General features: G+C 31.0%; 1 protein-coding gene across 1 annotated transcript in view; it reads right to left on the bottom strand.

Annotated features, from left to right (window-relative positions):
* Nucleotides 1–2,772: 2,772 nt before the first annotated feature.
* Nucleotides 2,773–25,993, bottom strand: part of vri (nuclear factor interleukin-3-regulated vrille) — a 65,653-nt gene continuing 42,432 nt past the window's right edge. The window contains exon 2 of the mRNA XM_088235127.1: nucleotides 2,773–5,325. Coding sequence (XP_088091253.1) covers nucleotides 4,084–5,325 — 1,242 coding nt within the window. The 3' untranslated portion in view covers nucleotides 2,773–4,083. The remainder of the gene's footprint in view (nucleotides 5,326–25,993) is intronic.

Consider the following 25,993-nt stretch of genomic DNA (forward strand, 5'->3'; position numbering starts at 1 on the left):
CAACATTACGCGGTGGCATCGCGAATGCGCGCGGTGAAAGTGGGGCAGAGTGGGGGGGTTTTTCGGACACAGTCCGATATATTCAAATATTATTTTACGATCCTTCTGGACTATTCTTAATTCTATGGTATGTTGTAAAAATAACAAAAATTAAGTAAGGGCAGACGTTTTTTTCTTTTTTTATGTGAATGCAAATGAACATCTTATGAATTGTTCTCGGTGTCATGTAAAGTTTTGCCGCGACCAATATTTGCGTACTTTCGAGGGCCTTGTGTAAAATAATTATAAGAATTCCAGAATACCGGAAATGTTGTGAGTTGAGTAAGGATTGCGATGTTTAAATCTGGGCTTGTGTGGGCACGGCGCTCAGTTCAGTTGTATCTCCGGAACGAGTTGGTCAATTTAAGTGATCGGGTGAGTCATTTGTACTAATGATTTCGATGAATGAATGTTATGCATAGCGTAGTTTTATTTATTTCAACTGACAAATAAAACAAAAAAATCTCCCAATAACGAGAGTGACATTCGTTTTTACATAGATCGTGTTCCACTTTTAACAGCTTTTTTGACCATATAGATATCTATCATACAGGATTACAATTATTTAAAAATAATGTATTGAAAACTTTTGGATTAAACTCCCTTTTGATCCCTTCTTCTCTTAAATCATTTCACATTACATACATTAAGATTGTTATTTTTAATCAAATTTCTCTACTGAAATATTCATTGCTGCTAAAATAGCTTTAATGAAATTGTATCAAATACCTTTGGTTTAAAATCTTCTCCTAATATTGCTTTTTCAATTTTTAAAGATTGGATTTTAAAGAAGGAGGCCGCTGCTAAACTACCTATGTTGTATATGTATATAAAATCAATATACTGCTGCTTTTACTACGTGTCATTAATTTTGTTTTTTTTTTTAATTGACTTAAATTTGTGTCTTATATTTTATTTAAGGATTCTTCTCATCGTAACTTTGAATTCCTGAAACGATGCATGTGTACATTTATGTTTTTCTTTTTTTTTAATGTTTTTTTTTTTCATCTGAGCATGTTTTTCATTCTTACCTTTTAATTACTTTTACATTTTTTTTTTCATTTTTAATATTATTTCCATTTGTAAATACTAACTTAAGACTTTAAAATAACTTTTTTTACTTTGATTTTAATTTTTAAACAACTTCCATTTATGTTTTTTTCTTTCTCTTTTTTTGTACTTTCATTGATAACTTTACATATATAAATTATATATAATATGGAAACTTCACTGGTCCATTAAAATTAAATCTAAGTTTGTAAAATATTAAACTATGTAACCGTACTGTGTGTTTCATGAATAAAAAAAAAATATCGTCTCTTCAGTTTGTTTTTCTTCAACAGACCAAAAACAAATATTCAAAAATAGAGCTTTAACCTTTTTTACGGAATAGGCATAAATAATGACTAAAACTTAAGACAAATTTCGTTTAAAAACCCCTTAAACAATATTTGAAAAATACAAATTAATTTTAATTTTATAAACAAAGGCTTTCTCAGAACTAGTGATGATATTTTATTTATTTTTTACTGCTATTTTCTTCTAATGTTTACTCTTATCAATATTTTCGTTTGAAAAAAAAATAAATTGTCGTAATTTATTCATTGTTGTTATTTTCATTTTGTATGTGGTTCATATAATTGTATGTAAATAATAAATGTGCATATTTTAACAATTCTTTTCTGCATTGTTTTAAATTGATTTCCTTTTCTCAATTTCCCGTTTTTTCGTACTTTCCTGTTTTCCCATTTCACTTATTTTTCATCATTCCTTTTCCGCACCTAATGGTGCATAGGGCACTGAATTGGTACACCAATCGCAGCGTATCTTGATCATTTTTGTTACATGAAGGTAAGATGATCAGCCTTACGCTTCAGGTACCAGTCCAGGGACTATGAAATATTCTAGTGTGAAAACACTCTTGTAAATAAATATTTCATATCAACCATGTCGGGAATCGAACCCGAGACCACTTGTATGGCAAGCTAACGCGCTGACCATTACACCACGAGGCCGATTTGTTTTTACTTCGTGCGAACTGCACGTTATTTTTGTATTGTAGTCCTTTAAAATTGTCCAGGCCAACTAGACTCTCTGATATTTTCTATATTCGTAAATTTAAAACTTATCATCGGAAACATTCTACAATCCCTCGTATATGTGAAACATTTAACCAAAAATTTAATAGTCTTGATATATTTAACACTCCATACAATATGTACAGAAGAGAATTAATAGGCTTGATTCATGCTCTTCATTCATAATTCGTTTAATCATTAAATCAAATGCAATTTTCCACTCTCACTTTCCTTCAATCATCCTTTACCACTTATTATCAATTTCCTTCTTTTCCTTTCCACTATCTCCTTGTTTTGTCCATATTTATCTTATTTTAATATATAGTATATTTATTATTGATATAGTTTAAACTTCAAGCCGTCGTCGCTTTATTACAGTATTATTTAGTGAATACATATAATTGGATGGCAGGCCCTACTATGTATACATTTTATGTAATTTATTTTTTTAAATTATTCATTGAACCGGTACATCTGTTTGTATTCGAAATAAATAAAATAAAAATAAAAATTATGTTAATATCCTTTCATTGGTATTATTATTTGTTATTTTGGATGTATCGTTTTTCAATATGACTGTGTTGGTTCCAGTAATAAAATAAAACTGCACTAAATTAATGAGCTAAGGGTTATTTTGGAATAAAAGAGTTTCACGTTTATATTTCAAATTTGAAAAATTTATTATTCTTAATTCAAAGTATACATCCATGTACACATTTATAATTAACAAAAGTGTTTTACAAAATAAATAAATATTTTACATAATTTCCTTAAAACTACTGGATAAATAGCAAAAAGATGGTTTCTCGTACATTAATTTAAAGACGCTTTATCACCAAATTTAAATATCATTTTTGTTTTTATCACTCTGCTATAGAAAAGGCATTTTTGAAAAAATAGTTTGAAACTAAAATGATATTTTAAAGTGACACATTTCCAGAAAACGTGCAATGTAAAATCAGTAAAAATTGTGTACTTCTTTAAATTAAATTGAATAAATAATAAAAATACTAATTGCATAAAAACAGAAACTGAATAAAAAAGAAACTTAAAATAAAACCAAAAATATATATTTAAAAAGTAAAAGTTAAAGTGTAAAATCAACGTTATTATTCAAGTCATTTTTTACATTGTTGAAAAATAAATTCTTCTATTGAAAATGTGGTTCTACATTCGAATACAAAAATATTTATTTTGTAATGCATCTAAAAAATAAAACCTCTTATTTAAAATGTGGTCCTACATTCAAATACAAAAATATTTATTTTGAAATGTATCTGCTTTGAAAATCGTAAAAAATCCATCATTTTATTTTACATTCTTGAATAATAAGTTGTTATGACATATACAAAATAAAAACACCGTATGTTACCATCGAAAGCACATAGTAAAACGAAAACTTTTTAAGATACTTTAAATAGTATTTACAACTGAATGTAATTCTAAAATGCTATTTACAGAAGTTTTACATTCAGCTCTTTAGTGGAAAAATACAGTTTCGAGAAAAATTACTGTAGAAATAGGAGATGATAATTTTTATTTACAAAATATACATTCTTCATACAACAGAATAGAAAAATTTAAGCATACATTTTGAACGACAATATTTCGTCTACTTGAGACATTTTTACGACATAGATGTGATATAAAAATATTTAAAATCTTCGTCTTATACTAACACTAAATTATCTCTTCTAGGAACAATTCGATCGTTTCCTTCGAATATTTAAGTTAAAACTCCTTCCCAAAATCAATGTCCGGCTCTTCAAACTCTTCAGACCATTCAACACTTTTTTGGGTTAAATAGACACATTTATATATTAGATATATTCAATCGTCCATTTTGGATACAGTTTTACATACCTATTTTAAGAAATAGAGAATTATGGTATAAAATTTTTAATAAATATTTAACATAATGTTTTATGGGTAAAAAATCACAGTTCAGTTTTTCTCCAATTGAAGTCTAATCTTGATGCATGGAAGCCATCGCCCTCGCTTTGTTTTGGCTCATGAGATTTTTGAGGGTGGCTACTTCTGTGGCAAGGCGCGCCAGCTCCGCTTTGAGGTGTGCGTCTTCTTCCGGCTCTTGGATGGCGAGGGAAGGTTGCGACATCTGAGGTCTTCCCTGGTAGTCGTGGCTCATGGAGATTCCTGAGTCTCTCTCGTCGCTGGAGCCTTCTCCGTCCCACGGGGGCGACGCCCTCAGCCCGGGTTCCTGCTTGATGTGCTGGAGAGCGAGCAGCGCTCCGGCCACGTCTCTGTCCCCGAGATGCGACTTGTGTCTCAGCTTCAACGGCAGGCTGTTGTTGGCGTCCGTTTGGCCGTAGGGCCCCCCGTCGCAGTGCTCGTCCCCGGACCCCGAGAGGCTGGAGACTTCGTAAGGACTCGGAGCCCTCCTGGACCGTGAGAGGTTCAGGACGCTGCCCGCGCTGGGCTCGAAGTGGCTGCGGTAGGGAGGATACTCGCAAGGCTCCGGGTACGGAGTCTGCATGGGGCTGCGGTGTGGCTGCGGCGGTGGAGACAGTGGCGCGGGAGCTGACAGGTGCACTGGAGCTGAAGGAGCTGAAGTAGAAGGCGGCGTAGGAGGGTACAGCACTGTCGGAGTGGTATTCCCGGACAGTTTTGATCTCTTAGTAACGCAAAGAACTTGATCGCATGTCGGAAGCGTGGCCATGACTTGTTCGATACTCACAAGGGCTTCTCCGCAAATGCCGTACTTTTCTTTGATAGCATCCAGCTGCGCTTTAAGGACGTGGTTTTCTTTGGACAATTCGACGACTCTCTGTTCGAGGACCATATCGTTGAACCGCCTCTTTTCCCTGGATCTCTTGGCGGCTTCGTTGTTCCTCCGTCTCCGGTCCCAATACCCGTCGTCTTTTTTGTTGTCGGGGATGAACTCTCTCTGCTTCCTCTGGGAGAAGAAGTCCTTGCGCTTGTAGTCGAAGCCGGGCGGGTAGTTGTCCGAGTTGTGGGAGTCCGTGCTCAGGGGGCCCATGCTGACGAGCACGCCCTCGTGCTGGGGGTAGGGGGGCCCGCGCGGGCTGGAGGGCGGGGGCGAGTAGGGCCCGGGGTAGTGCTGCTGCGGCGGCGCGGGCGGCTGCTGCAGGGGCGGGGGGTGGAGCGGGGGTTGCTGCTGCTGCTGGTGGATGATGAACTCGGCGACCATGGTGCGGCGGGGCCGCGCGAAGCGCAGAGACGACTTTGTCTGAAACAAAACGAAAAAGATTATCAGTTGAGAAAATCTAACGAAAGACAACCGGTTGAAATTAACTGCGGGAAAACTGGTCGCAATTGGTACCAGAGCAACAAAACAAAAATTGAAGTAACAATTATTAGTCAAGTTAGTGTAAGCAAATTGTAACCTAACCATCACACCAAATGCATCATTGTAAGGAGTACTGAGGACCTTAAATAATCATTTTAAACTTGTTTTAATCTCTCTTATTTTTTAAAATGACGAATTCATATTTTTTGTAATCTTCAAATGGACATTTTCACACCGGAATTAGAAAGTGAAATTTGTATAACTATGCTGGATGTTAATACGAAAAATATTAATCCTTGCTACGCGAAGAAAGATTGTCCGCTAATTCAGCAAAACATCTGTATAAGAAAAAGCACGAGGATATAACTTTTCATAAAGAAGACAGAGACGCTGTTCTGTGGCGGGTGTTAGTGTGATAGAGACAAAAAAAAAGTAAAGTGTAAAACAGATTCAGGCTTTAGTCGGTTGATAATATGATCGGCGTATTTATGATTCTTTTTTTTGCTAAAACAGGGCTAAATTATAAGTTTATTTCCATAAATAATGGAAAAGAAATTATTAAACAAAATATCTCCAAGTTTTTTTTTTCAAATGTCTGAACATTGGAATATTCCGTTTTTTACTAGTGGTAACACGATGTTACATCACCGCGCGCAAAGGAATTATTTACCGCAGTCTTTTAAGAGTTAATTCGATATCTACTATGACGCGTACTAAAAGTAAGACCACGATTATTTTTTGTCAGCACCCCTACTGAAAATAAATAGGTATATTCAAACATTGCTGGTAAAAACAATCAAAAATACAAATATGTAATATAAAAATCCGCCATTTTGTTGAACACCCATTAAAAAAACCGTTTTAATTTCAATCGCTCTTTTTTAAAGTGGACGAATTTAAGTTACGCGGTGATGGATTACCGTCGAAGACATGTAACGTTTCGGAAATTCGGAACATCATTGCGTCTTAATCGAAGTAACGGTATCATAATGTAATAAATGGTTATGATTTCATATCATTAGCGCGCTACAAATTGCTTATATGTTATATCACAGTCTTATGAATCAGCGATACAATTATTCAGGAATGAAATGATAAACTCGATAAAAAGAACGGTTAAAATTGCCTTACAAATGACCACATCGCAGCTAAATAGCTCAGATGTAGCGGATCGTATGAAGCAATTGTATAAAACAAGATCAAACTTTCGCCGTCATTTTAAAATGGGGAATAACTCTTCAGCATTATCTTCATCAAATTCACAAGCAGTAATACCATTACAAACAATTAACACTTTGTATCCCGGAGCCGTGTAAACACGTGATTATTTAACCACGAGTTGTCCCGGTCCCGCGATTTCACGAGATATACCAGCTGTTCAAAAAAGTGCATTTTATTGACATCTAGTGACTTTTATTAGTACTAGTAAATTACGTGACTAACTACTAGTAAATGACGTGAAAACACGGGACTAAGACACAACGCGTGGTTATTATAATCACGTGTTTACACGGCTCCGGGATACAAAGCACAAAACAAGGAGTGAGACGCTGTAGGCATATGTGCGAACATTGCAATGTGGCTCTCCATAATGGCCAATGTTGGCAAAACTATCATACAAAAATGACTTACTAGATTGTTTCAAATAAACATGAGAAGTAAGAATTGATTTAACCTAGTATTTTTATAATTATAACACGTTTAAGAAACCCTTTACCAAGCATGAAACTTCACAAAAATGGGCAGGGCACATGGTAAATTCTATGTGTATTCGGCCGGTGCTCAAAGTGTTAAAATAATATTATCACTGTTATATTTTATCAAGGGTGACATTTTACATCTGTTGAATTGATTGATGATAGATTGACAGATTTCGCTAACTGAATTTTAAAAAAAATACATCTTAAAATTAAGCTATAACATAATTTGGAAAAAATGCCCACAAAGACTTTAGCGTCTGAGCGTGGGCCATTCCTTTTTTAATGATTTAAAAGTTTATAGCACATAAATATGGTTTTACATAACCATGAAGAAAGAAAAAAAAACAAACAAGATTAATATATGCCGATAGAATAAAAGACAGGACTTATTTTCAGTATTTAATTACATATATATTTTTTTTTTAAAGAAGGTGTCTATCTATTCCTTCCATGCTAATCCAATACCTCAAACCTACTAAACGATATAATTTTTTTTTTGTTTTGTAATTATTTAGGTAGAATATTGAAGGATTTTGGACCAACATGAAAGGAGTGCCTCTGTGCGAACTTAGTTCTGCATCAGCTCAGATCTAGTGCTAATTCGATTTAAATTATTACTCAATAATTCCCTATTTAAGAAAACATATTTCAGGCACTGAAATAAATATAATTTTCTAGAATTAAGGAGTCCACTCTCTACGCATAGTGAATACTTCATACCTAGTGATTAGCGGATTTTTGATGTTGTAACTATTCTACAATCATCGTAATTAATCAATTTTAATCACTATCAAAATATTACAAAATGATTAATCAAAATTATTTATAGTATTTTAGCATATGTGATAACACACTATGATAAATACGGCAAAAAACAGTAAAATGAGTAATAAATATAAAATAGTTTCACATACCTACAATCTAATAAAATATGTGATCACTAGTTCCCCTTTTATGCAGTTATTTTACCAATGATAATTATTACATCCCTAGAAAGAGAATTGTACATCCCAGGAAAAGCAACTGGTAACGATTATTCGCCATTTTCGCACCTATGAATTAGGAAGTTTGGTGGTTTTTAAAAAAAAAATTATACGTCATAAGAGCAAAATTTTTAGTGAGATTATTTGATTATTAATTACATATGTATACGCGAAAGTATGTGCGTTAGTGTATGTAAAAAAATATTATGAAAATGAAAATGTTAATAGACTATTAAACTTAGCCTAATTTTTTTTAAATGTGTCGAATTATCAGCGCTACGATTTCATTAAGTTTTGTGATTTTCAAATTACTCCGCCTGTGACGTATCAAGATCTCGACGGCGCGTAGTCCTGATTGGTGGGTTTACTTCCCGGTAACAACAACCGGTAAGTAACAATATTTGAGTTTGTCCAAATGTTTGTAGACAAGAGACTGGATTTCACCCCCTCGGGAGTCATTAAGATTAACAAATTACAACAGGGATGGAGAATACCCTAGATAAGGGAAATCAACAAATGGAAGAGTTGAAGAAATATGGATGTTCAAACATAGAGAAAATGGTGAATGTTACACAGTGTGTAAAGTGGCCACTTAAACCAGCCAATAAGAGGTCATAAGCCCTGTAAATGCCTAGACTTCCATTTTCTTTTATCTAAGGTATTCTCCATCCCTGTTGTAATTTGTTAATCTTAATGACTCCCGGGGGGTGAAATCCAGTATTTTGTCTACAAACATTTGGACAAACTCAAATATTGTAACATATGACTATGACTGATATAAACTACTGGGAGTTTTACTCAATTCTGACCTTTCTCTTGACGCTCAAATTAGTAGAACGATAAGTTCATGCTTTTACCAGCTGAAATAAATTAAATGCATACGCAAAAATTTGCCGGTTGATGCCGCCCGTCAATTAATAAATGCGTTTGTAGTGTCGAGAGTCGATTATTTTAATGGTATTTATGCAGGTCTACTAATGAACAAAATGACTCGCCTACAATCTGTATTGAATGCCGCAGCGAGACTTATTTTCGGCATCTCTAAGTTCAGTCATATCACTCCACTACTTCGGGAACTACACTGGCTACGTTTTCCACAGAGGGTCGAATACAAATTCTGTTGGCTTATGCTCTAACTCTGCGCCGGAATATCTAAGGGAACTATGCATTCCAGATGAACTAGCTGACAGGCGTCTCACGCTTAGATCAGCTACGTCTAAGGCGAGAGGAAAAGTTATTATACCTCTACGCAAACAGCGCACTAAATTTAGTGAACGCGCATTTGCGGTCGCAGGCCCTATGGCATGGAATGCTCTCCCAGCAGAGGTGCGAGGCTGTGAAAGTGAAGTGATGTTTCGGAAAAAACTTAAAACCCACTTGTTCTCTAAATCATTTGAATAAATCCGTGGCATGTAAAAACAAAATAAATTGTTTTAATTAAATTACAAATTTAAAAGCTTCAATGAAATAAATTTAACAATAGAATCACTATGTAAAGCGCCCTTGAGGTATTTTATTATGAAAATGGTGCTATATAAGTTATCCATAATAATAATAATAATAATATGTGTTTTAATAATTATTCATGTAATACCATTCTTTCAAGGTAACAATAACAGGTAAATGATAATATTTTTACTACAATGTAATGTAACTAATGTTATCTATATGAATAAAATTATTATTGATAGGTACGCTGGGTTATTTCTTGGTGTTGTAATGTTTACGTAACATTTAAATTGAAATATAAAAATAGACCGAGCTGAAGATTCTGATGACGTCGTATATTTTATAGTGAATACGTAATATTGTGTAACATTTCTTACAATTGATCGATTTAATCGCTTTGTTACGAGGCACGTGTTCACAATATCATCACATTATTTTATCATATTTCTGAGAAACTCTTAGAACTCCGTCCGTAAGGGGATTTAACAACCTGAAAGCTACACGGAAATTCCTCCAATTTACGAAAACATAATCCTAAATACATTACGAAGAAAACGAAAAACACCCCCGAGAAAATGGCGTCAAAGACACGTGATCCTAAATACTGTTAACAATATTTTGAGTTTGTCCAAATTTTTGTAGACAAGGACTGGATTCAACTCCCTGGGGAGCTGTTCATATAAACATATTACAACAGAGATGAAGAACATTTAAGAGAAGGTAATATAGAAGTCTAGGCATCTACAGGGCTTACGACCTGTCAATGGCTGGTTTAAGTGGCCACTTTACACACTGTGTAACATTCACCATTCTGCCTATATTTGATCATCTATATTCCTTCAATTATTTCATCTCTTGATGTTTGTGAAGTTAAAGAGCTGAAACCTTTTTTTATGCGGGTGAGATTCATCTAATTGAATTATTTCACCTACATACTAGGCAACACCTAAAAATATTATTTTTTTAAATTTCTATACTTCTTCATGGACCAGGTAATTTATCAACAATATTTTGAGTTTGTCCAAATTTCTCTTTAACTAAATTAATTTAGTTTTAAAGTAAATTTAAATTTTAAAAAAATTAATTCGGTAGCGAATCGGTAAAAGTAGCGAGGCAGATTTTCCTAATTTGCCCACTGGCAGCCCTGTTACGAGTGTAGGTGGAAAAACAATTGGAGGGAAAACGTGCCTGACAGCTTTACATAACCTGAAAATGTACTACAACCAGCGCAATACAATGGCGGCAGCACACATCCGGAGGCGAGCACGTGTTATGGCGGTATTTACCGCGCTTATTATTTTTCCTATTTATAGCTTTTGACTTTGAGACGAAAGTATGTAGGTGACATAAGAACATACACGATTTAACCATAAATAATATAAATAAATAAAGTATCATTTTTCTTATACGACTTGAAGTTTGTACCTTTATTACGTGACTTTGGATTAATTCAATTTATATACAGTAAAACTCCATTGAGGAAGTTCTGCCCAACGGAAATTGAGCACGAAAAATGTTTTTTTACGCGCGGTAAAAATTAGAGCACTTAATTTTAAGGTGATGTTTCTCGTAACACACGAAAAACAATATAAAAGTTAACTACGTCGGAAGTTCGTCAGAACAAACCAATGATAGTTTTTATTTATTTTTTTAAAATTTTTTTATAGAGTCTTTATTCAATAAAATATACATATTATTACAATATTAATACATTATAAAGAAAACAAAGTATTAAGATATATTTTGTCCCGATAAACTATTCAATAATAGTTTGTCATCGGGTGCTCAGACATTAGTTTTAATTTTTAATTAATAATCAAATAAGAAGAGTACAGACATAATACTGTATACGTATAAAATAATAAACATAAAAATAGTTTAAAGATTTTTTTTTTTTTTTTAAGTAAGAAAATAGAGTAAAATAATACAATTAAAATTAAAGAATAGTAATTTACTTAAATATATTTTAAATATAAGGAAAAAAAAATAATAGACACATATATAAATAGTGTGTGCTCATAAATGTAATCAAAACAAGATAAAAAAATAAAAAAAGTGTGACAGATTTCCGATTTTTCCGGAAAGTTAACTCATCAATCAGAAGAACTCCCCGACAGCAACTTGTAAAAAATTTAAAAAATCATAGCGCTGAAAATACGGTACATGAAAATATTTGAATTTCTCATTGTTAATTGTTACCTAAGGAGGAAATATTTTTTTTTATCCAATCAATCTAATTCTTCTTTATAAATTATAAATTGTTAAATTATTAAACCTATCATGATAAGGCAACATAATATTTAATTGATTTTATTTTCATTTTACATCCCACCACTTTTTAAATATTCATTGGAATACGAAAAATCTCAACATTACATAATAATATTTTTCAATTTAATTAAGTTTACTGTGTTTTTATGTAAAACTTTTTTTTATTACGTATCAAATTTATGTAACAATTTTTATTTCATACTTTGTGCATAAACAACCTTGGCAATAAATCGAATATAGACAAACTAAACGTGTGTGTGTTTATAATATAAAGTGTCTACTACACGTGTGAATTCTAATTGCGCGTAAATATAAAGTTACACTATGGAAACTCTAATAACTTTCAATAAACTAAAAAACATAACGGCATTATTTAACCTTTAAAATCTCATTTCTGAAGTCCAAAAACAATTTAATTCAAATGGTAGGTAGCATAAATCAAAAGTTTACGAAATTATCATATTTTTTTGTGTAATTTAATACTGGAGTTATGTAACATGATTTCATGTATTAAGTTTTTAGAGTTTTTTTTTTTCTAAAAAAATCACAAAAATAACTTGCTCCGATAAACCGCTTTTTCAACAATTTGTGCCGTATCGAAATTTCAACATTTTAATTATAGAAAACGGATACATACAATAATAAAAATAATACATAAGTTAAAAAAAACATATCTGTACTTTAAAGCTGAAAGGCTGGAAGTCACATTTTTTGCAAAAATAAGTTATGAATGTCATTTTGTTCAGATTCTATTAATGCTAAAATCATTGGAGTCCTCCGGGATACCACTACTGAAATAGCTTGTTCTAAAACACCAGTTCACCAGTAGTGCAGTAATAATACTCACGTTTTCAACAAAATTTAACGGTGTGCTGATATTAAAGCAGTGGATACCAAATAAATTCCACAACTTTTATATCAAACTACTTCTGACGCAGCGAGGAATTCTGCACAAGATTAAGTCTTGTCGTCATAATCGACCATACTCAACCATTATGTCATTTCTTTCGGCGTTAATTTCATTATTTAACTTTGCTTTGCTGTTTACTTTCAATTACTGTTTTATCGCTATTAATATCACGTCATTAAATTTATATTCACCTGTATTTTTCATAAATAATTAATGTTTTAATTAATGGCACGTAATTGAATGTTTTAGCCATAAGAAAATTTTATAAATACATCGATTTTCATTCAATATTCTACATGACTTTTTATACTAAATTCCTAAGAGGAATTAGGGCGCGGGCCGGGCGGTTATAACCAAAAACCATTCAAGTCCCATAATGATTTGATAGTCCATATTTAAATTTAAAAAATGTTATTATCAAAAGTCTAAAAATCTAAAAAAACAGCAGTAAATTGTGTTTTTACTTCCAGAAATACATTTGAAACAGTTTTACAACTTCAAACCGATCTCCTGAACAATTGACAAAATGTGACTTTAAGTTACAGATATATAAAATAAATTATATTATAGCCTTCATAATTACCGTCTTTAAGTGGAAAAATATTTTTTAAATTATAACTAGTTTGAACTTGAAAGGGATTTAAACTTTGAAATATTATGTAAATGGTGTATTTATCAAATAGAAATACATACAATTCATTGAACTTACTTATTTTATCAAATGATGAAAATTAATTATCATAATATAAATAACTGCATAACGTCTTATCGGTTTGTATTTAAATACAAAACTAAACAAAATATTATGAAAATTTATGTAATAATTATTAATTATAATTAAACTTCAGAAATTAATGAAGACATTCTTTATTTAAATGCACATTTAGCAAAATCTTGACCTTTTATCTAAGTAGAAACAATGTGTGTAGTAAAATAAATATTTTAAATAAATCAAAACAAAAATTACCTGTTAATTAAAATGTATTTTAATAATTCCAATTAACTTTTAAAACATTCTTGAAAATTCACTACACTTTTCTATTTATAATGTTTATTTATTCAATATAACTTATTATTCACTTTTTACAGTTTGAAATGCTTTGAGTTGATTATGACACAAATTATCAAATTGATAACAACAGTGGAATATTTCAATACACGTCTTTCCTTCACGAAGAAAACGCGAAAACTAAAACGCAAGAGAAAAACTTTTGGCGAACTCAGAAGGCTGTGAATGCGACGGTGTCCGGCGGCCGATTGACGAACTAATCCAACCGCCATGTTACATTTTCCGTCACATCATGGCTAGTTTTCATGTTGCGTCAGAGGCTGTTTCATAATTGAGTTTTGCTCAATGTGTTAATAATATAATGTCTATTCACGTGTGGAGGAACGTGCCTCATTGTTCGACCGATCGGTATTAAATAACCGCTACTCTGTGCACTTAAACTAATTAATTTGCTAAATAAGGTCTAATCTGATACATCGAATTCAAATGATTTATGAAAAGCAACCATTTCCATGATAATATTCAATATAGTGTGTGGATATTGTGTATAACCTGAGTACAAAATATCACATCTTGTCAAATTGCTAAAATATTTCATCATTTCCTTATCAAAGATGAAAATAAAGCTATTTCAGTAATCGAATTTTGTAATAAAAAATACAGAAACTTCATTAGGTATCCCCGACGTTGTCAATCAGTGTAAACACTCCTTGCAGATACTAGAAAACCGTGTAAAAGACCGCGGGTCTTTCTATAGGTTTTGCTTATACTAAAAAGCAACGTTTTAATGTCCTCTAAAAATTTCCAATTTGATAATCCGCAGCATAGAATTAAGAACAGTCCAGAAAGAGCGTGGAATCATATTTAAATACATCGGACTGTGTCCAAAATCCTCCCACTCTGTCCCACTTTCACCGCGCGCATACTTGAAATCGCCGCGTAATGTTACCAGATCGCAAAAAATATAACCATATCACAAATGCAAGATAATTAAATTAAAAAAGTCAATTTGTTGGAAACATTAATTGACACAACAGAGTAGATAAGTAAAGGGTCATTTAATAAGAGTATTGAATTAATGATCTTTGATAAAATAAATAAAACAACTTTGTTTTTAACCACAATTTTTTTTTTTTTAATTTTCCCACCTACCGGTTTCAAAGCAAACAAGGTTCTTCGTCAAAGTTTACGTAACTAATAAACATTGACGAAAAAGCTTGTTTGCTTTGAAACCGGTCAGTGGAAAAAATACTAATAAAAAAAAAATAGTGGTTAAAAACAAGTTGTTGTTTTATTTATTTTATTATAACGAATAACCACAAAATTAGTGTTTCAAATATAAAATTTATAATGAACTTTGCACTTTGCACTTAAAAAATAATACAAAATTTATTTTACACAAAACGGATATTTTTATGCTATGTTAAATAATATTTGACGTTTTAAAGATAATGTCGGTCAAATGTCCACCACGGCGTTGTTTAATTTGAGAGGTCCAATTTTCGTTAGTTCTCTCATTAAATGAGCAAAATGCTAGTCCATGATTGGAAAGTTAAACTAATAAAAACATTTCTCTCAAAATGTATTGAGCAAATTATGCTTCAAATTATGGTGGAAAAATAATAAAAAATTTGAGTAATGCATTTGCTACTTACACATGAAATGTGATCCCATTCTGTTTCTTGTTGATCCTAACATCATTTCTTCACTTTAAAACGACACAACACGGTATAGTTAAATTCAAATCAGGAGTTGCGTACTGAGCGACGACAAAGAAACTAATGGGTAAAAACGTAAAACTACTCTAAGAGTAGTTTAGTCGCCTTCTTTTTGATGCGCATATGCGGTTTCTGGACTATTCTTAATTCTCTGATCCGCAGTTTTAATCTGATTTAACTTCGCTGCTTTTATTGCGTCTTTGACTGTGAGCTTGGTAAATTATATGGATGGCTTATATCACATATTGGCATTTTTCCCCATTGTAATAAATTTATATTCAAATTCAGGACATTTAACTTTACTCATCTTTTCCCCATGGGGAAATTGATTCCATGAAATAGTGGCTACCACACAATGACTCTCACGGCCGCATATTTATTTGATTCTCGTAACGTCTTTAATTAATCGCTAATGACATCGAATCGGCGGTCATGTTTTCAACCAGCAGTCCCCGTTAAATCTGGGTTAAATTCAACGACTTCGTCGAACAAGAGATGAGAAGTAGGTTAGCCGCTGCGGGTTACCGTTAACTATTAGCCTTTAGCTAACATAGAATGCCATCCGTTACTTGTGACGCAATGTTAATTCATCGAGATATTAATTAAAATTATCTTTTTTAGTTTTATACTACTGAACAGTATTTGACAGGTTATTAAAAATACTGTATGTGTAATAAAGAAAAAAAAACATTAAAATGTTTAATTCATCGCGCGGTTTACTTAATTTAATTTTTAGGGCACTGCATTCACGTTTATTGACGGTAAAAAGCATCAGCCTACTTTAATACACATTTCTTACAAAATTATTCACGATTCACAGAAAAAAATATATAATAAAAATGGTTTATAAACAAAAAATACAATTTCTTTATCGACTACATAGGTACATACTTAGGCAATAGATTTCTCTGGATTATGTCTAGTCTGCCTAACTAGGTACAACCTGTTTTAAAGCAGACGTTTTTATGCAAAAATAAACAATAATATGACTTTTTTATTAATATCTCTACAGAGATGAGGTAGAATTTTTTCAAATTCAGGATTATGGATATTCGAGCGTTTACAGGGCTTATGACCTGTCATTGGCTGGGTTAAGTGGCCACTTTACGTTTCACAACATTCCCCATTCCGCTTATTAGCGAATATCGACACAGGTAACATTTTGATTTTTGTATATATCTTATTAAATGAGAAACCATTCACTAGCGTGTTGGAGCGCCATCTATGTATTGATATTGAAGTTAAGTATTTTTAATTAGCATATTACTTTATTTTATGTATTTAAGACTCTTCCGAGTTAAATTAAGTACTAGTAATCGCCTGCAGATGATTCTGCAATTTATTTATACTTATATTTTGACCAGATCTTATTACACAACATTATATGACTACCTACTAGTTAATTTACTATAAGGTTATACAATATACATACCATTTATTATTTTAGAATATTTTTCAGTAAGTTTTCAGATTTTTCTCTACCTAAATTCAGTAACCATTTTATTACATTTCTTAAAACTGAATTCGGGTCAGGGTTTTGTAATGTTCGGGTAACATATTGAATATTTTGAGGCCCAGAAACCTGAAATTTCTTTGCCCGAATTCAGAGTTTGTGATAAAGCCCATGACCCTTCCTCTTGTTTAATTTCATGGAGTGTTCCTTTTGGGATTTGGTAGAATAATTTGTTTTCACAAACATAATTATTCTAAAAATATATAATTGCCTTATATCTAAGATCTCAAATTCCTCAAATAACTTGATGCTGGGGTACCTGAAGGGCTGTTTTAAAATAATATTCATAATCGATTTTTGAGCAGATTCGAGATGTTTTAATATTGATTTATTAGTGTCTTCCGGATTGCTATTCGAAATAACCTTTTGTTTATGAGATTTTCAACCCTAATGAACATTTAAAAGGTACAAATTCATAGCTGAAAACATTTTTGAGGAAACGAATATAGAAGTCCAAGCATTTATATTGCTTATTACCTGTCATAGGCTGGTTTTAAGTGGCCAAATTACGCGCTATGTAATATTCGTAATTCTGCCTATGTCTAAACATCGACATTTCCTTAGTTTTTCTTCTACTTGTTGACTTTTGTAAAATAAAAGAACTGAAATATTTTTTTACGCTGGTGAGATTCATCTACCTGATTTATTTTACCTACTAGGCAACGCTTAAAAATACTATTAAATTTTGATTTTTTTTTTATCTTATACCAGTTTTACTCGAATCAAAAATACTTTGAACACAAGTCCAAAAGCTCTTTTACTTCACAAAATTCAACAAATAGATGAGTTGTACTAAAAGCCTCTTAAACCAAGCAATTATTTGAATTATTTGTACACGATGAAAATACTGTTTATTTTAACGGTAATTTGTGTACGTTTTTATAGAATGTTGTCTTTATCAAAATTGTCTTATAATGCGTAAGTCAGACCCACTTGTTTTCATTTGATAAATGCTGCGTAGGTACTGCATTAACACAGTGCGACATATTATTTAAACATAATTTTCATTTTAAAATTTACACAAAAAATATTTAGGGCAAGTTATTGTACGAGTATATGCATACGGCAACAAAATTTACACAGCTGTATGGAATAAATCACTAATAGTAGGTTAATTACTATTTTTTTACAACACTTTGCTAATGAAATAGTCTCATTGTTAAAAACTCGTCAACAAAACTTTGCAGACGAATATGCTTAATAAAATTTATATTTGAGGTACCAACTTTGTAGTTATACATTATAATAAAATAAATATAAAACTACTTTGTTTTTAACCACTTTTTGATTTTTTTCTACCGACCGGTTTCAAAAGTATACAATCTTCTTCAGTCGAAAGCGCTTTCGACTTATTTTTAAAATATTCCTACACTAAAGATTTTAGTTAAATTATCATGATACTGTACAATATTTATCAGTCTGAAGATGCCCATTAGAGGGTTGAAGCGCTAATTGGTCTAATAAATAAGTGGAAGTGAATTTGAATTTGTAACTTATTTTCAAATATTAGTTATTCTTTATATTACTTTTAAATTAATATGTTTGGTTGTGTAGAATGAAAGGATGAGAAAGAATGGTAAAACAGATATGTATGGGAGAATTAATGGAAACGTATGAGGAGAACGACCAAGCAAGACGTGCCATGATCAGATAAACCAAAATCTCAAGTCTGGTCATGTCAATAGTGGACAACCAAAGGGCGTGTATAAACGTGGAAGAAGCTAGGAATGTGTCGGGATAGACGTGGTAGCGTTCCATCCTCTATGCCTACCCCTACGGGTAAGTAGCGCAGTCGCTTTTTAAACTGGCGTCATAGGAAAAAACTCAGAAGTATTTATTTCTCAATTGGTCAGGGTGTTGTAATGTATTTTCCATAATTTCCTTTGCATATTCCCTCTTTAATACCTGCTATCCCCTAAAATATTGGCACAGGAGCTATTCTTTTTTTTAATAGTTTCAAAATGGCATGCCAGCAATTAAATCTCTTCCAAATTGCAACCACAACACTATGAAATACAAATATGGACACGTATAAATACTTGTTTTTTTCCCCCCATTTGCTATTATTCACAGGGTTTTTCGTATAAACCTAGCATAAAGTCACGCCTAGGAATAGTGGTAGAATAAGGATGGGTATACTATCTACAACTACAAATAATATTCCCATCCATATTCTATCAATATGATTTGGCGTGACTTCATACCAAATTTATGAGTAAGGCCCATAGTAAATATTTATTCATGACAATGTTGACGTTCTAATTGCGTACCGATACATGAAATACGTGCCACTTTTCATTTAGCATCCACTACTACGAATAGTTATATAAATAGTACATAATTATTTATTGTATTTAAATAATATTATGCATCTATCCCCTTATCAAATCAATATAGGAGTCAATATAAAGCATTGATAACATTATCAAATACGTAGAGTGGTTATAAAATTGAATTGAGACATTAACAATCATAGGCTACTTACTTTTTGGTACTACTATGGAGAAGTTTGGTGTTTTTTTTAATTATTATATTTTTTAATAGTCTTTCAAACTAAGCCAAAACACAAAATATTTTCATGTACCGTATTCTCATCGCCATGACTTTTAAAGTTTGGTAATTTTGAAATTACTCCGTTCGTGACGTCACTAGTTCTCTTGGGTGAGTTGTGCTGATTGGTTGGTTGGTAAATCAAATTAAATTAAAATAAAATAAAATAATAAAAAATACTATTAAAAAAAATTATAAAAAAATGAAATAAATAAAAATAAGAATTATAATAAAATAAAATAAAATAAAAAAAAATTTAAAAAAATAAAATTAAATAGAATAAAATGAAATGAATTAAAATAAAATAATTTTAAAAAATGAATAAACATAAAATGTAAATAATTAATCGAACCCGGGACCTCGTGTATGTTATCCAACCAGTAACTAATACACCACTGTCACTGGGCGGAATATATCCTTAATTGTTTATGATACATAAAGCGAAATTTTGAAATTGAAATAAATGTATGAAAATGGCCCGAATTTTTTTGTTACATGATTTTACTTTTCATTATATAATGTTTCCTTTAAAATATCATTTACGTAAACACTTTTTCGGACAAAACTTTGAACAACAAAATAAATACAATGATATTTTTGATTGAGATTTCTCGCGATAAAAAGTTTACATAAAACATATGAAATTTTGTTTTCGGAAAAAAAAAATTGAATTCATGCTAAAAATTACGCAAAACATTACACAATCATAAAGTTTGACACAAAACAAAAATAATTCAAATTAAATTAGCGAAAAAACATGAAAAATGTCAAAATACATTTAAAAAAATTACAAAAAAAGTTTTTTGGAGAGCCGAGTCACGTTCGTGACCGTAAAATACTTGAAGTAGATTACGCAAGGTTTTATTATAGCATGTAGCTAAGTAGCTACTGTTTACCTTATAGTATTACGGGGATTGTCACGTTGCTCGGTCTTACGCCTCACGTGGCCAGTAATCATAGAAACAAATCGAAATCTTCCCCAGAATAGGGAAATATCACCAACTACGAATATCGATAAATAGATATGAAATTGATTAAGAATAATTCATTGTATTTTCAAATCAATGTGGATATAATGGAGAAATGTTTTTACGCATAAATGTAAAAAAAAACAATAAAATACGTTCGTAGAAAAACGCGACGTGTTTGGCCTTGGTTGTTGTGACGTCAAGATTCGCGATACTTTTTACACACATTTCAATGGCAAAAAACAAATAAACATAAATCTCAGAACGTATAAGAGGCGTGGCCAATGAAATGACCGTTTTTGCGGAAATTCAAAATTACAAAATTATAAGTATTTTTTATTCTACTAATAATAAGCAAAAATTTTTTTTTTACTGGACAGTATTTCATAGATATTTATTACTTTAAAAATCTAAAAGAAAATGTAATATTTCTCTATTGGGTACAGCGCTTACGCGTTAACTAATAATCAACGGTGTTGTAAGCGCAACCCTTTTAGGATTTTATCTGCATACATATATCGATATCTCATAAGAGATGGTTGTGTCGCAGGAGCATTGCATCGGTGATTTGAGCAACTAACGTATTTAAAAAAAAAGCTTTATAACTTGTATTATAATAGTATAAGCTTGTATTTTTTGGTGACTCCGTTATGTTATTTATAATAATATAATTGAAACTTAAAATTGAAAAGGTAGAAACTAGGAGACGAATTGCAGATATGATGTACTCAAATAAAAATAAAATAAAGTATTGATTGATTTGGTGTTTATTTTGTCCATATTTAAACTTATAATATTAGAAGTCAATCACTGATTTGAGTCTACTGAACACTTTATTTTATTTTTACAAATATAAAAACAAAAAATCGTGACTATTGTTTCGCCTTGTTAGGGCATTTTCAAACGAATGTAAAGATTAGATGGATTGAATATAATTCAATTTATTTAAAAAGTCGAAAATTATCGAAATATCGGAAAAATGTTCCAGATTAGTGAATGTTGTTAAGTACGAGTACGCATTCTCTAATCATTAATCTATCTCTTCATCTCAGTTGAGACGGTGGTCTAGTAAATTTGAAAATTAAAATTTACCAAAAAAATGTGTACAATCAAAATTTTAGTCATTATTTGACTAGTCCATGCAATTACCAATGTACCTAATCATTTCTTATAAATTGTTCTCTTTGGAAGGTTTATCGTAAAAATGATTTGTTATTATTTTTGAATATTTTTTACACCACAATAGGCCAGAAGGCCTAATTATAGTACAGAACACCCAGGTTTGAAAAAAACAAATTAATTTGTCGCATTCTCGCCGGGAATCAAACCAGGTAACCGAACAACTTTATACTGCTGATATTTTTTTTTCGTATTCGTAAATAAAATTACTTTATACTTTTGGCTAGAAAACGCCATATTTTGGCATAGAAACTGAAATAATAATTAAATAACTAAATTTTTAATCTGAATTATTGGATTTTTCAATGATAACAAAATGTACGTGGTACCGCACTTTTTAATATTTATTACATAATGATTACATGAATTAAGTAATGTTGTTAATGTTACTTATAATATACAATTCTTACAATGTTTTACAAACGAGATAAAATTACTGAAAAGGTCAGAGATTACGAGGTTAGTAGGTAGTATTTTTATTTAAATAAATTATTTGGTAAATGAAAAATAAATGTGTAATTAAAAACAAAAAAAACAATTATCATATCAAACGTGACACATTATAAATTTTTGTAGTAGTTTTAATCAGTTGTTTTTATAAATAAGTAAATTTATTTGTAAGAAAAGGGTTTAGAATTGGATTTACACTGTTTTTCTCATGTTTTGGTTTATGAGAGAAAACTAAATCATTTGAATTCAATTTTCTTTTGTTTGATTAAAAAAGCTTGTATTTTCTTCTTTAATAACTTGCAGGTTCCAGTATTTAAAAAGTTTTATTTTTGAAAAAAAAATAATGTGTATCAATGTACCTAAGTTTAGTCTAAATTACAATAGGTGTAATCTGCCAGTCGAAAATAAAAAATTAAAAAAAATAGTTAGGACATGAAACTTTTAAGTATATTTTTCATTAGAAATATGTAGTTGTTTTTTTAATGCTAACTGTTCATTTTTATTTATTATATTATTTTTTTGCATTTTAAAATAGGTATACATAATATAAACACAAACTACACTTTTACATTGACACAAAAAAATCCCACAAAGGCATGGCCTCTGTGTGAGTATACATTCTACTTTAAATTTCAATAAAAGATACTAGAAGAAAACGATGGATATTTGCATATAACCAATTACCAACTTTTCTATTTCTACCGGTTTCGAGACGTACCAGTCTCTTCGTCAGGACACCAAGACATGTTGGTTTAATTGGTCTCCTGGCAAAGAGACGGGTACGTTTCAAAACCGGTAGACATAGAAAAGTCGCAAGTGGTTATGTACGCATAATTAATTACATTAAAAAAGTATAAACTATTCATTAAAAAAGTAGCTGTTTAAATTTGAATCCATATATTTAACAAAAAATTAAATCGAAACAAGTTCAAATAATAAATCTCTTATCATATTTCCTTATTGAATATTGCATTGAACAGTTTTGGGGCTATGAAGAATGGGTGTCATTTCCTGAGTATAGATTTACAACATCTTTGGCTAGATCTATTAAAAAAAAATAGGAAATAAATGTTAGCGCATATAAATATATTTAAGACATTGCTTGCAATAGATTTCTCTAAGATCACCTTCCTGAAATAATCGGTTAGAGGGTGAAGATTAATTTTTAATTTTTATAAAAAATAATTTACAATTAGTTTATGTCCGATTTCTTAAGGCTTAATATCATGATAATAGGCTCCTCCCCATCCAATCATTTATTTATTTAATTTTATTTTTTAATGGCGTGATTTTAAAAGAACGGCGATGATTACTTATAACATAATAGGTAATTGATAGTATATACGCCAATGATAATTAGCTCTGTTTACCAGTGGCGAATGGTAATTTTATTTACAGGTAAGCTATAAAAAAATCATATATTTGTACCTACATAGGAGGTACATAATATAATGTAAGTAATATATAGGTACGATATTGATATTTTTCTGTTGTTCTGTGTGATACAACAACTCTCGTCCATGAAATCAACTCAAACGATGTAACTTCGTGATATATTATATTATATAGATATATTATCCGTTACTTTAATATATAATTCATTAAAAAATAAATAAAAAATACCACTATGAATTCTGTCGATATTAGGTATTCAATTGAAATGTCAATTGGCCGCATTGTTCTAATAATTAATAGTGCTAAAAACGGCCGCGTGGAGCGCTATATGTTCTGCAATATGACGCATGAAAGTAATTATGGTCTTATGTCAAAAGTACCATCTCAAAGAAAAATAGTTCTTAAAAAACAATGTTTGGAATACTGTTTTCCAAATTAAGAATCTTAAAATAATGTGTGTAATCGGCAAGTTTAATCTAGGATAAAAATCCCGCACTGAGGTTAAGACATTCAAAGTAAAGTATACTTATTTGTATGAAAAAATAAGCTGAAATAATCGGCTAGTTTCTTGGCTCACCGCAGGCGCTGGGCGCGCTTTATTAATATTAAAATTTATATTAGGACAAAGATAAAAACGGTGGAAATGATTTAAAATATGTTACTTATTTATTTGTTTTTCGGTAAATAAAGTTACAATGAAACATTATTATGGTTAGTCAAATATAATGGTAAGCTGCGCATAATCGCTTCTATACACGGTTCGCCCCTGCTGTTTACTAAGTTACGCCGGTTCTATTGTTAATTGTTAAGTAACGATCAGAATGCAGGAGGCGCGAGCGCATATTTTTTCTTTTTCACGTTATCTGCTCACGTGACTTGACACGACCTTTGCCTTGCCAAGAACGCCTCCACGTAATAATGTATGGCAACAACTTAGAAATAATGTCAATACAAAACATAAAACGTGTCATAATACGAAGCCAGCCAAGAGTAAACGTGAACACATCACGTAATGTTATTATACACACTAGGAATAGTAATAAAGACATTCAATATTCAACATTCACGTTATCCAAAGTTCTAATCATGTGTTACATAAAATCCCACAACTAATAAAAAAGGAATAATTAAATAGGCGATGATAAATATGTTAGAGAAATAAAGTACCTCTTTGAAAAAGACATATGTACATACGTTTGTCTTTATATTAAAAAATATACAAAATCTCTACTTTCCCAGTAGAAGCTGCTGGATTGTGGGATAATAAGGACATTTCACGTTTTATTTAAACATTTTTAATCTAGCTAGACCGAAGGGGGTATTCGAATTTCCCAAAGACCGATTTTTATTCGATAACTCCAGTATTATTAAAGCTACTTGCCGTATATTTTTTGTAATCGTGAATTTAATAAAAAGAAGCGTTTTAATTTTTTTTTTTTTTAATTTTGAAATAGTTGTTTTTTTTAAAATTTAATATTAAAAAAAAGACGTAAACAATACAAGGGTCCATTTTACTTTATGTACAAAAGCATTCGGAAAATTAACAAAAATGAATAAAACCCACGAATGAGTAAAATATGTGAATCCGAAAACAGGAATAAATTAAAGCACGGTCATAAACATTTCCAACGTTTTATTCTCCCGATGCCAAATACAAATAGGCGTTGGGGTCGTTTGGTCCCCCCGTTCGGATCATGTGTAATTTTTGGATGCTTGGTGAGGGAAATGTTAAAGTACAAAAGGTCTATAAAATACTGTACCGTAAAAAAAAATTTTGCTAGTAAAAATATTGTTAAATTTGTAATTTTGAATTTCCACAAAAACGGTCATTCCCTAATAAATCACGATTTATGTTTTTTTGTTCCTGCCCATTCAAATTTATTTAGAACATTATCACGAATCTTGACGTCACAACAAAGTTTTTCTACTAAGGTATTTTAATTGAATTTATTATATCTCTTATTTTATACATTTTTAACAAAAAATGATCAAGATACACTGCGATTTGTGAACTTTGCAGTGCCCTTTTTATTTATTTATTTAATAATGTTCCCTCACTGGGGTGTCCCGTGCCGAGGGAAACATTTTACAATAAGTATAATGAAACATGCCTTAAATTAGTTATTAAACGTAATAAGAAAATAAAAACATAATTAATCTAATTCATAATTATCATTGTAAAAATAATAAGCAATTTAAACTAAAATTAATATAAAAAACAGAATAAGTTCATATAGACTTGTAGACGAAATTTCATAATCAGTAATCACACATTTTTTTATTTTATTTATATCCCTACAGAGATGAGGTAGAATTTTTTCAAATTCAGGATTATGGATATTCGAGCGTTTACAGGGCTTATGACCTTTCATTGGCTGGGTTAAGTGGCCACTTTAAGTACTACAACATTCCCCATTCCGCTTATTAGCGAATATCCACACCAGGTAACATTTTTAATTTTTGTATTTATGTTACGAATTTGAGAAACTAGTACTTAATTTAACTCGATAACT

This window comes from Micrasema longulum, unplaced genomic scaffold (genome assembly GCF_059751315.1).
Source record: "Micrasema longulum isolate JH-2025_06_02 unplaced genomic scaffold, ASM5975131v1 h1tg001337l, whole genome shotgun sequence".
In the NCBI taxonomy this organism is placed as follows: domain Eukaryota; kingdom Metazoa; phylum Arthropoda; class Insecta; order Trichoptera; family Brachycentridae; genus Micrasema; species Micrasema longulum.